This window comes from Coregonus lavaretus, assembly GCF_964263955.1.
Source record: "Coregonus lavaretus genome assembly, chromosome: 18".
NCBI classification, from domain to species: domain Eukaryota; kingdom Metazoa; phylum Chordata; class Actinopteri; order Salmoniformes; family Salmonidae; genus Coregonus; species Coregonus lavaretus.
Window position 1 is genome coordinate 41093479 of NC_140005.1, and position 13256 is coordinate 41106734.

At 44.7% G+C, this 13256-nt stretch overlaps 1 protein-coding gene across 1 annotated transcript in view; it reads right to left on the bottom strand.

The window, feature by feature from the left end:
• Positions 1-4489: 4489 nt before the first annotated feature.
• LOC311145788 (FERM domain-containing protein 6-like) overlaps positions 4490-13256 on the bottom strand; it is a 63165-nt gene continuing 54398 nt past the window's right edge. The window contains exons 7-14 of the mRNA XM_084182100.1: positions 12667-12822; positions 12482-12547; positions 12294-12362; positions 6955-7129; positions 6340-6651; positions 5920-6057; positions 5497-5588; positions 4490-5208 (exon numbers count right to left, since the gene is read on the bottom strand). Of these exons, the coding sequence (XP_084038226.1) occupies positions 4912-5208; positions 5497-5588; positions 5920-6057; positions 6340-6651; positions 6955-7129; positions 12294-12362; positions 12482-12547; positions 12667-12822 (1305 nt within the window). The 3' untranslated portion in view covers positions 4490-4911. The remainder of the gene's footprint in view (positions 5209-5496; positions 5589-5919; positions 6058-6339; positions 6652-6954; positions 7130-12293; positions 12363-12481; positions 12548-12666; positions 12823-13256) is intronic.

The window sequence follows — 13256 nt, forward strand, 5'->3', positions numbered from 1 at the left end:
CAATAGTGATTTAAAAAAAGTAACAAAGTCTAAAGGCTGTGATGGGAGAAAACTGAAGATAGATCAACAACATTGTAGTTACTCCACAATACTACCCTAAATGACAGAGTGAAAAGGCTCTAAACAATTCATACTGCAACACAACACATCACCGAGTACTACACTCCATATTTTCAAGCATGGTGGTGGCTGCATCATGTTATGGGTATGCTTGTCATCGGCAAGGATTAGAGAGTTTTTCATGATAAAAATTAACAGAATGGTTCATTCTTTTTCCCACCAGACACTGGGAGACAAATTAATCTAACCTAAAACAGGCCAAATCTACACTGCAGTTACTTACCAAGAAAATGTTCCTGAGTGGCCTAGTTACAGTTTTGACTTAAATCTGCTTGAAAATCTATGGCAAGACTTGAAAATGGCTGTCTAGCAATGATCAACAACCAACTTGACAGAGCTTGAAGAATTTTGAAAGAATAATGGGCAAATATTGCACAATCCAGGTGTGCAAAGCTCTAAGAGACTTACCCAGAAAGACTCACAGCTGTAATCGCTGCCAAAGGTGTTTCTAACATGTGTTGACTCAGGTGGGTGAAATATGTATCTAATCAAGATACACTTTCCATGACATAGACTGACCAGGTGAATCCAGGTGAAAGCTATGATCCCTTATTGATATTGCCTGGTAAATCCACTTCAATCAGTGTAGATGAAGGGGAGGAGACAGGTTAAAGAAGGATTTGAGACAATTGAAATATGGATTGTGTATGTGTGCCATTCAGAGGGTGAATGGGCAAGACAAAATAGCCTTTGAACAGGGTATGGTAGTAGGTGCCAGGCCCACTGGTTTGAGTGTGTTATGAACTGCAACGCTGCTGGGTTTTTCATACTCAACAATTTTTCTTCCACTTTCACATGAATATTTTGTGTAGATCGTTGACAAAAAATGACAATTAAATCAATTTTAATATCACTTTAACACAAATTGTGAAGAAATCCAAGGGGGCTGAATACTTATGATATGCACTGTAGCCTAAGTCACCAAAGTAGAGTTTAACCAAATACAAACGTTTTCAGGTTGTGGTTCTGGTTTTATGGCTATGTACCTGGACACATTTCAACATGTGAACCACAGTCTTTCTGTTTGTTCAGATACCCATTATTAATGAGTAGAAATAATAATAACCGAGTAAAAATAGAGAAGCAAGTAACAACATCTTGTTAGAAATAAACTGTTACAGCATTAATCTTTGCTTTGAAATCACACAACGATATCAAATTCATAAGTGTATTAATTATTACACATTTCTTTCCAACAATCGTGTCTTGCTGCTTTGGCCTAATCTGTGGTTCTAGGCCAAGATGCTTTGCTCTGTGGTTCTAGGCCAAAATGCCTTGCTCAGTATTCTAAGCCAATGTGTCCAGCTGATGAGACCAGCTGTGAAGATAAGTGAAAATGTCAGGTCTCTCCACTGTACCACAGCAGAGCTGCTTCTAAAACATTCTAACAGTTTTAGAAGGTTCTAGAATAAAGCTCTTTGGCGCAGCAATGGAAAAGCTCAGCTAGAATGTTGATCCACACTAACAAATTATTGCTTAACTGAGATACACAGTAGTTTCGAATTCCAAATAAATCATGAAGTAGTAATTAGTTTTGTTCATTACTCTAGAGATATTAGATCATGTGAATGAGGGTTGGAATACAACTGTCCATGCCTAATGTACTATTGCCACACATAAAATGAGGAGGTCACTGAAACGGTCTTCTCAATAAGGTTTACTGACTGGGGTATAAATGCAAAAGTACTGAATGCCAGACAAATTTGGAAGACAAGCGCTATTTTAAATGTATATTGAGTAGGTACGGTTTGGAGATTTAATAGTAAGAAATCTCTATATGGCGATAGCGAATAAAAGAGGCAAGAGAGGGTAGTCTTGTCTGTTTCCACACCTTAATGGAAAGTAAGGTATAAGAAATCTCACTTTATATTGTAGTGTTGGGTTTCACACCTTGTGCAAAAAATTTAGCTCTTGGCCAATTAACTGAGCAAAGCAAAAAATCATTAGGTATCAACGTTCTTCAGCTACTGTAAATTGAAATTACGACTATCCCTGGGTAAAAAGGGGCCCAATATTGAAAATAAGTGAATTTGGTGTCACAGGTTTGTAACTGTCACATACACTCACCGGACAGTTTATTAGGTATACCACCCCGTTCTCCAAAAATGGATCGCTCCTACAGACAGTGAGTCACGTGGCTGTGGCTTGCTATATAAAGCAGGCAGACAGGCATTCAGTTACTGTCGATTGAACGTTAGAATGGGCAAAACGAGTAACCTAAGCAACTTTGAGCGTGGTATGATCGTCGGTGCCAGGCGCACCGGATCCAGTACCTCAGAAATGGCCGCCCTCTTGGGTTTTTCACGCACGACAGTGTCTAGGGTTGACATCCAGTCAGCGGCAGTCCTGTGGGCGAAAACAGCTCGTTGATGAGAGAGGTCGAAGGAGAATGGCAAGAATGGTGCAAGCTAACAGGCGGGCCACAAACAGACAAATAACGGAGCAGTACAACAGTGGTGTGCAGAACGGCATCTCGGAACGTACAAATCATCGACCCTTGTCACGGATGAGATGGAACGGGCTGTTCACAGCATGAATGTACCACCGTCCAATCTGCAGCAACTGTGTGATGCCATCACGTGGACCAACATCACTGTGGAACGTTTCCGACACCTTGTAGAATGCCCTGAAGTATTTGGGCTGTTCTAGAGGCAAAGAGGGGTCCGACCCAGTACTAGATGGGTGTACCTAATAAACTCTCCTGTGAGTGTACTTTGCTTATAATACTGAAATACACCAACTGCACACAAAGAATACCTTTTCAACATATACAACAAATCTCAATGTTCTAAAACGCTCCATACAAAAAATATTACACTTTCTACTTCCAATCAGCTAAAATTATAAAATGAAAAGAAACAAATGTTGTAACAAGTTCCAATTTGAAATAATAATAGAGACAAAACAAACAAAAGACAGTCCTTAAAACTAACAAAGGCAGCCAAAAAAACGTAAAAAAATATCAACATACAGAAAGAACAAAGTCAAAATGTCAGTTTCATAGCTGGCCTAAGGCCAACCCAGCTCCATTTTGTGTGTGTGTGTGTGTAGATTACATCAATGCTTTCCTCAGCTCTGTACACAGACAGACAGGTGAGGGCATGTAGAAACTCATCCTGCCCCAAGCATCATACCTGAAACAGCCAATGATGTTGTCAGGAAGTCCTGAACCAGCCCATGACGTCATCTGGGCTACATTTCACATGACAGGAAACTAACTGCCACAGATTTAAATAAGTCTGACACGTTTAACATAAAGCTAGGATAGGGATGGTAAATGACATCCTTATAAGGGTAATACCCTTCATTGATTATTGGTTAATCTGCTAAAACTGTTTGAATAATGATGTTTAAACTCTGAGGTCAATGATTAAAGGTCCAATGCAGCCATTTTTATCTGAATATCAAATCATTTCTGGGTAACAATTAAGTAGCTTACGGTTTTCAGTTAAAATGGTCAAAAATAAACAAAAATAGCTTCTTAGCAAAGAGCAATTTCTCAAGCAATACTTTTGCTAGGACTGTCTGGGAGAGGTCTGAGTGGGGAGGGGAAAACTAACTGTTATTGGCAGAGGTTTGGAACTCTCTTTCTTGTTACCAGGCAGGCCAAAACTTCATCCCACCAAAACAGGCTAAAATATCAGGCAGTCTTTTCAAACAGCTCTTACACTAAAAGGGAATTATCATCATTTTCACAGTATTGTTCCATCATCATAGCGTGGCAATGTATAGAAAAACTAGGGGAAAAAATCAAGTTTTTGACTGCACTGGGCCTTTAAATAACAATGTACTGCTGACCAAGAATAAAGTTACAGATGAAGAGCTTAAAATTGACCTTATGACTTAAAACTGATCTCTTTGACTCATCTGGGCGTGTTGTGTTGCTTAGCGAGAAGCTGTGACTGATTGTCAAGGCAAGGTTGTGGTTCAAGACCTGCATAGGTGATGAAGGCACATTGGGTTTGTTCATAATATCAGTCTAGTCACTACACTAGGAGACAACTCTACAGGGGAACTGTTGACACATCTACTCTCCATGGCAGAACATTTTGATATGTAGGCTGTGTGTGTGTTTGTTAATTTGTTTGCACTGCATTAGTAAAGTCATACTAGGCACACGTAAGTGTGTTAACATCAGAATGTTTGTTTTTGTTTTCTGTGAGACTGAAGTATTATTTAGCTTCACATGCCCAAGATTCAGATCCAAAAACCATTCTGTAGAGTACATGCTTTGGAAATGCAGACAGTCAGAGGTTGTTTGAATAAAAAGGTGATGGTGAGATATTTCTTGACCTTCCCTTACTTTTCCTTTTACACTCCATCCCCAACCAGCATCGGTCCGATTTAAAAGACGCAGACAGGTTTTCTTGAAACCCAGCAAAGGTTTATCCTTTTTTTTGTTTTATTCCCGTTTTGGCAAAAAATACCTCAAAGGGCTTTCAATGTCAGTTATTTGTCTCTGTAGTGTGTTATGTATGTCGTCTCAGGTGGTTACATGGTTATATTGACTGGTGATGTCAGTCTGGTGGATGTAGGGATTTTATCCTCCATCTGACTCTTCCCAGTCTGGTGCTGACAGGTTATGGCTGACACAGGTTATGACTGATAGGTTAGGGCAACAGATAGACAACCAAGTATCACCTCTCCAAACCTCCAACCCTCTTCTCTCGTCCCATTCGGTTTCCTGAGGCACCTCCAATTCTGAGATGTGGAGGCAGAGGAGCAGGGGTCTTGATGTCACCCTTTCTGCCTCATCCATTCCTCCTCATCCCCATCTTCCCTGTTCGTCCATCACACCACGAACTCTGGGACCTCTTCGCTGGTCAGGTCCAGGGAAAAGTACTTGCTGGTTCTCTTGATTGGGAAGCCGTCAAGCTGGTCACCGCGGATACCGGCGCACTGCTCAGCCAGGTTGCCCTGGTAACCGCTGCTGTCGCTCAGCTCCTGGGCGCAGCCGAAGGTGTAGCTGTGGGCGGTGTCCTGGCATAGCTCCGCCCACTGGAGGCAGCCCTTCTGGTAGAGACGCACGTCATCAAGGGATTGGCTGTGGCGGTCCGTCGACGTCTGAGGCTTCCTGCACACGGAGGTCTGGGGAACGGAACAGAAGCAAAACAATCAGTAAATGTATTAAGTTAAACAAACTACGTAAAAATTGATGTTCTGTTGTACCTTTTCCTTCATTCTTTCTAGCAATGATTTCGCAGAGAGCGGATATTTTTTATGAAGGTTTTACTTGATCGTGTAAAGGAATCAATGATCATGATTGTTTTATCTACTTTAGTTGAATACACTCATTGTAAGTCGTTCTGGATAAGAGTGTCTGCTAAATAACTCAAATGTAAGTACCAAACAGGAGATGCCGTCACTGTCACTGACCTGAGGGAGAGACACGATGCTCTGGCCTCTCATCTTGACCACGGTCTCAGAGGAACTGGAGGTGGACGAGCTGACATCCTTCACTATGAGCCCTACGGTACAGACAGAGAGGATGACATTTATTACTACTTCTACTTCTTACTACTACTACTTCTTACTACTACTACTTCTTACTACTACTACTACTTACTACAACTACTACTTACTACTACTACTACTTACTACTACTACTACTTACTACTACTACTTACTACTACTACTACTACTACTACTACTACTTCCTAATACTACTACTACTACTTCCTAATACTACTACTACTACTCCATCTGCCCAGCCAAATTACAGTTCAACCCGTCTCAACGCACTGAGATAGGGGCTATCCTTAGACGGGGAACGAATACAGCGAGGAAGTGGTTGTATACCTGAGTATCCGTTGGTCTGGTCAGGGGACATGGTCAGCATGTCCTCAGTGATGTGGATGCACAGGTCCTGATTCAACTCTAGGGCCAGCTCATGGAGCTCCTCATAGTCTTTAGGGTCGTCCACTAACATCTCAATCTCTGAAGAGACAGACAGACAGACACTACTATTATTCTCTGGAGGGACAGACACCCAGAGGGTCAGCGATGATCATTAGCTGAGCAGGCATGACAAACAGAAGAACAATGCCTTGCCACATTGCACAAGAGAAGAATATACTTTTTTAAGGGGGAGGAGGTAGATTCAGTCTTGCTCTCTGTGTGTCTGTGTGTCTGTGTGTGTGTGTGTGTGTGTGTGTGTGTGTGTGTGTGTATGTGTTCCATGTGTATATCCCTTGCTGTGTGTGCAATTGTTTGCCTTACCATCATCGTCCAGCATGCGCTCCTTGCCCCCACTCTCCACCCCCGAGGTGTGTGAACTCCCATGGCTAGTCGTTGAGGAGCTGCAGGTCCTTAGGGCTCGGTGTGGGGCCCCTCCGGGGGCCCGGAAGCTGTCTGTCTCGATGCCCGAGGTGTGTGAGCTGCCGTGGCTGGCGGTAGAGTGGCGTGACAGGTGTTTGAGGTGAGACACGGTGCTGCCGGCACTGCTGCCGCTGGCCCGGGAACGCTTGTCCAGCCCGTCCATATCCAGCTCCAACGCATCGCTGATGTACGACTCACGGTACTGCTTCTTCTCTGGAGAGGAGGGACAGACACACACAGAGGGTTAGATACAGCAGTAGCAAAGCTGTTGTTAGTCAGAGAGGCTCACACATAACATATACACCATTACAATTGGCTAAGTTGAGGTATGCTGAAAGACACAAGAGAAGCAGAGAGACAGCATATAAGAGCCAGTCTGCTCTAGTATGGAAGCATGGCCAGGTAGGTAGCCAGAATGCTCCAGTGTGAAAGATGGCCAGGTAGGTAGGTACCAGGTACAGGTTATGACCAGGTATGACGAGGCAGGTGAGTACCAGGTGTGTCCAGGTAGTTTACCTTCGTTTTCCTCCAGCCTGCGGACCTGTTTGAGGACAGGCTGCAGGTTCATGTAGAGGCGGTGGCTGTTACTGAGCAGCTGTAGGAGGTGGCGGGACCGCAGGGGACAACCGGTGTAGTAGATCAGCTTACGGGCCGACGGAAGGCCATCAGGCAGGATCTCAAACTTCTTCCCCTGAAACGGACGGACAGACAGACAGACAGACAGACAGACAGACATACAGACACACAGAGAGAGAGGTTAGAATCATTATAGGATATATTCATGCTATCTACATGTCATCCAGTGGACGTTTTAACTCTATAACTGATTGATTGCTTTATTTATTGATTGATGTTTAACTTTATGATTATAGGATATTTGTGTGCATAAGATGATTCAGACACTTTGCTAGAGTGCCAGATGCATAGCCCACAGGCAAACCACACAATAGGAGGGAGAGCAATGAGAGAACAGTCTCTTCTTGAAAACTATTTCTGTGGCACTTCTTACAACCATAATATAGATAAGAACGGAATCTCCTGATTGAGGGACACAAACAAAACTGCATTAACATTTCAACATTTTCTTATGTATTACCAGTGAGCAAATTCCAAAGGCTACGTCCCAATGGCACTGTATTCCCTACATAGTGCACAACTACATAGAGCCCTATGGGCCCTGTTCAAAAGTAGTGCACTATATAGTGAGTAGGGTGCCATTTTGGCACAACTAAAGAGTCTGAGAGCTTTGAGAAACCCATACTAAAACGGTGGGCAAATACTTTCTCTAAGGACCTTGGCACCAGTTTAACACAATAACAGCTGTCTGTAGCAGCAGCAGGTGTATTTTCTATACAACCCTATAAAAGATTTCTGCTGGGGTTTGTACTTTGAAAATACAAGAGGTGGTTTGAAGCAGTGTACGAAAGCACAAGGGTTGCAGAATTCTCCAGCTACACTGAGTGTACTAAACATTAGGAACACCTGCTATTTCCATGAGATAGACTGAACAGGGGAAAGCTATGATCCATTTTTACATTTAAAAAAAACATTTTTAGTCATTTAGCAGACGTTCTTATCCAGAGCATACATTTTCATACTGTCCCCCCGTGGGAAACGAACCCACAACCCTGGCGTTGCAAGCGCCATGCTCTACCAACTTAGCTACCTGTTAAATCTACTTTCATCGGTGTAGATGAAGGGGAGGAGGCAGGTTAAAGAATGATTTTTAAGTCTTGAGACCATTAAGACATGGATTGTGTATGTGTCATTCAGAGGGTGAATGGGCAAGACAAATGTTTTAAGTGCCTTTGAACGGGGTATGGTAGTAGGTGCCAGGCGCAGCGGTTTGAGTGTGTCAAGAATTGCCAAGCTGCTGGGTTTCTCATGCTCAACAGTTTCCCGTGCGTATCAAGAATGGTCCACCACCCAAAGGAGATCCAGCCAACGGCAGGCCAGTGGTCGGAAACAGGTCATTGATGAAAGAAGACAAAGGAGGCTAACACGTCACCGGTGACAAATGGGCAAATGGGCTACAGTTAGTCAACTGACAGTCCAGTACAACATTGGTGCCCAAATACCCATAAAAGACTGCACAACTCGTCGTACCTTGACACGAATGGGGTATGGCAGCCGACAACCTTACACAGTTCCACTTCTTTCAGCAAAAATCAAGAAACTGTGGAAAACACTGGACACTGGAGAATTGGAAAAACATTGACTGGTCTGATGAATGCCGGTTCCTGCTGTTTCACGCTGATGGTAGGACTAGGGTATGGAGAAAACCACATGAGTACATGCATCCATCACGCCACGTGTCAACATTGCAAGCTGGTGGTGGTGGTGGTGGTGTGATGGTGTGGGATGTGTTTTCATGGCACACATTGGGCCCCTTGTTAAAAGTGGAGCAACGTTTGAATGCCACAGGATATCTGAACATCATTGTCAATCAGGTGCATCCCCTCATGGCAGTAGCGTATCCATCTGTGAATTTAGTTTTTCAGTTGGATAATGCCCCATGCCACAAGGCTAGGATTGTCCAGGAATGGTTCCACGAACATGACAGTGAATTCAGCTAACTGCAGTGGCCTGCCCAGCCATCAGATCTCAATCCAATTGACCATCTGTGGGATGAGATGGAACGAGCTATTCGTAGTAGAGATCCACTACCAGCCAACTTGACACAACTGTGGGAAGCATTGAAGTCAACATGGGCCAGCATCCCTGTTGAACGCTTTCGACACCTTGTAGAGTCCATGCCCTGACGAATTGAGGCTGTTCTGAGGGCAAAAGGGGGCGCAACTCAATATTAGGAAGGTGTTCCTAATGTTTTGTACACTCAGGGTATAGAGGTCGTGCTACCCATAGAGGGGAAAGTAGAAGCACATAAAAGGACAGTGGTTGCATAATCAAGCACGGAAAAGCTAAAATAGCCCCTTCTGGATAGTAAACGGACGATGACGATCCCACATAAATAAACTCTGGGGCCGTATGTATCAAACGTTTTAGAGTACTGATCTAGGATCAGTTCCCCTCTGTCCAAGTAATCTTATTTATTGTGATATTATTAACCCCCTAAGGTCGATTTGCGCGCCCACTGAAATCGAATTAGCATAATACAAAAATCCCTCATGGTCTGACAATCCCCCGCATCCTGTGAAAGGTGGCAGAGCTAGAGCAGTTTGTCAGACCACGAGACATCCCAAAACCGGCTGTAGCGTCTGAACAGTTTGGCCTACAAACTATTATGACACTTCTATGGAAAGATGAGAGTAGGAGTGCTGATCGAGGATCAGTTCCCCTCTGTCCAAGTAATCTTATTTATTGTGATCTTATTAAAGACAAAACTGATCCTAAATCAGCATTCCTACTCTAAGACATTGATCTATCATTCTGACCAGCTCATTTGAGATCAATAACTACAACAGATCCCTGGTCTAAACCAAAGCCACACAAAGAGGGACAGGCAAAGTGGAGTGGAGCGGTGTCAGATATCAGTTTACTAAAAGGTTAGCCTGGTCTCTCTCTCATTCCGTCCAGCTGCACGATCAGGACCATTTGACCTCTCAGAGTGTGACAGTTGTCAGAAGAAATGTCTTTCTGGACCTCCCTGGACCTCCCAGTCTGAGCCCACACACAATGGAGTAGGAGATGCCCTGCTAATGACTGTAGGGCCATACCCCCGAAGTGCTGACCTAGCCTGCGCCTGTCCCGCCCTACTCTACTCGGAGAGTAACCATCAAAACTCAGACACTGCCAATAAAGAATAGCTTATCCACCCGCTAACCATCACAACATCTGGTGGTATTTATTGACACGTCCCTCCACCCTTCCCTCTCTCTCTCTGCTCCCTCCCTCCCTTCCTCTCTCCGCTCCCTCCCTCCCTCTCTCCGCTCTCTCCCTCCCTCCCTCCCTCTCTCCGCTCCCTCCCTCCCTCTCTCCGCTCTCTCCCTCCCTCCCTCTCTCCGCTCCCTCCCTCCCTCTCTCCCTCCCTCCCTCCCTCTCTCCCTCCCTCCCTCCCTCCCTCCCTCCCTCCCTCCCTCTCTCCGCTCTCTCCCTCCCTCTCTCCGCTCTCTCCCTCCCTCCCTCCCTCTCTCTCTCCGCTCCCTCCCTCCCTCCCTCCCTCCCTCCCTCCCTCCCTCCCTCCCTCTTTCCCTCCGATCCCTCCTTTCCTCTCCCGCTCACTGCAGCGCCGGGCCGGCTGACGTGCTCAGGGTGGAGCAGCAGCGGAGAGAGAGAGAGAGAGAGAGTCTGTTATTCAGAAGAAGGGTGTGACTGACGGTCCCCGCTGTAAGAGGCCCCTCTAGTCCCCATATAAACCACATCCACCATTACTCCATGCTTTCTTCAGTCTTACTATATGAATAGAAAGGCTATACAGGGATATACACAGAACAAAACAGGATCTCTTATCGTAAGTGGCACGGCATTGCGGTGGCATTGATGACTGTACCACTAGATGAAATTATAGGGTATAAGTCGTCATTACACAAAGCTATACTAGAGGAACCAATTCACTGAGACATTTACGGTGTGATAGTTGTAAGAAGGAAGCTGTTACATTTTGGACATACTGAATCGATGAACGGTTAAAATATAATAATTTGGTGTGTGCATATATTTGTCCTATTTCACACATGTACAAGTGTGTATTGGAAATGTGTTTTTGCATATCCCAACTCCCCCTGAGACTGGTGTCACGGCCAGGGTCTGCCATTATCAACGATGACCCTGGAGCAATTAGGATTGAGTGCCTTGCTCAAGGGCACTTTGACAAACTTTGCACTTTGCATTCGAACTAGCAACCTTCTGATTACTGGCCCAACGCGCTAACCACTAGGCTACATGTCGCCACGGTAAAAGCAGCAGCTTGGTGTCAATGAGCAGTGGTTGTTTGTGGCGAGTCAACATGTAGAATAGTTGAAAAATGTTGGCCAATATTCTGATCAGAGGCACTCAGTTGCACTCGGTCATCAGTTCCTCGTTGTGGTGTGTGTTCTGCTTAAGACTGAGAAATGGAGACATGGTAAGCTGCTCTCTCTGATAACAGAGACCCTATGGTAGTGAAGTGAATTAGCTGACTGTCGTGCCATGCTTTCTGCTCAGCTTTAGGACAGACAAATAAAGATAGGAAGACTAACTAGCTTTCTTCAAGGGAAAATACACACATACATCTGGTCTGTTAAGAATTAAATGGAGAAAAGAGAGAAAAGACTCAACGAGACAGGCAAGCAATTGAGATAATGCTATTATGTGGGTGTGCGTGGATGTATGTGCATGTATGTGTGTGTGTGAGTGTGTGTTTCCTGGCCAACGGGAGAGTCTTCCTAAAGCCCTGATTAGTTCCAGAGGGTCATGTCTGCATCCCAAATGGCACCATATAGCCTTTGTAGTGCACTATATAGGGTATAGGGTGCCATTTGGGACACATCCTAGTTGTAGCTGTAGCAGGGGTGAGAAGACCCAACAGTAATACAGAGAAGAGGAGCGCTGAGTCACTATTTCCACAACTGTAGCCTGCGCAAGAGCTGAACTAACCACTGCCATAAGCTAGGACTGGCTCCAAGCTTCAAAGTGTCACCACCGCTGGAATCATGAGTGAAAAAAAAACAGATCTTCCAGAGAGAGGGATTCCCCTGAGCCTTCTAAGTGCCAAAGGACATCCGACTTCTGACATTTATGAACAAGGGAAACAAAGAATGAGGGATGTACTGGAGAAGATGCTCTACTCATATAAATAAAATTAAAGCACTATGTGTTGTAGGGCTTGAGTCCAGGACTTGTACTCGAATCGGACTCAAGTCACGACTTTCATGACTCATATATTCAGTATGTATTATCTCTATGCTGCTACTCACCACGAATACCAGTTTGCCCACGTTGCTCCAGGGAAAATCATACAGGAGCTGTCTCACTGTCCCCACATTCTAAAAGAAACACATAAACATACAGTACATGATATTAATCATCATCTAAACCATACACATGAACTGTGTATTCCAAGACACATTAAGCCATCACACCCACTTCATTCTTACTATCGTACCTGGAATATTTGGATTCCACGCAGGGTCAGTCCTAAGGTCAGAGAAGCCTCCACTTCCTTTTTGTCCTGTGGAAGAGAGAGACGTTTATTGGCAAGTTTATTGTGTGTGTGTGTGTGTGTGTGTGTGTGTGTGTGTGTGTGTGTGTGTGTGTGTGTGTGTGTGTGTGTCCAGGTTGACCACTGACCTTATAGAGTTTGTAGTAGTGGACTGTGACATCATCCAGCTGGGAACACTCCTTGATGTATTTGAGATAAGCCTCAGAGGCAGTGAGGGCAAACTGGTCTTTGTGCATGTTGGGGATGTGTCTCAGTATGTAGTCCCGGCCTCGCTTGGCTATCACCTGGAAGAGAGCAACAGAGACATAAAGGCTGAAATGGAATTCTCTCTTACAAACGTCTCAGTGGAGTGTTATTACTGGCCGCTGGTTCTAATTTCAACTCAATGGCAGAAGAAGGCAGGAAGGAAGGCTTGCCAGTGGGGTTAATGGAGGTTGATGAAGCCCCCCGCCCAGGGGAGGACAGATGTCTCACGTACTGATATTACGTCCCAAAAGGCATCATCCAGCTGGGCACTAAAGGCATGGTCCACCCTATTCCCTATATAGTGCACCACTTTTGACCCGAGCCCTATCTAGGAAATAAGGTGCAATTAGGGAGGGGCCCCCAATCCCACTGGACTCTAGAAAAACAGTCAGTGTCAGGTCTGGATTTGGGGTGCTTCTCCTGAACAAGTCATACATTTAGAAACAGTTAGAGAACAAACTAAGAGTGCCTT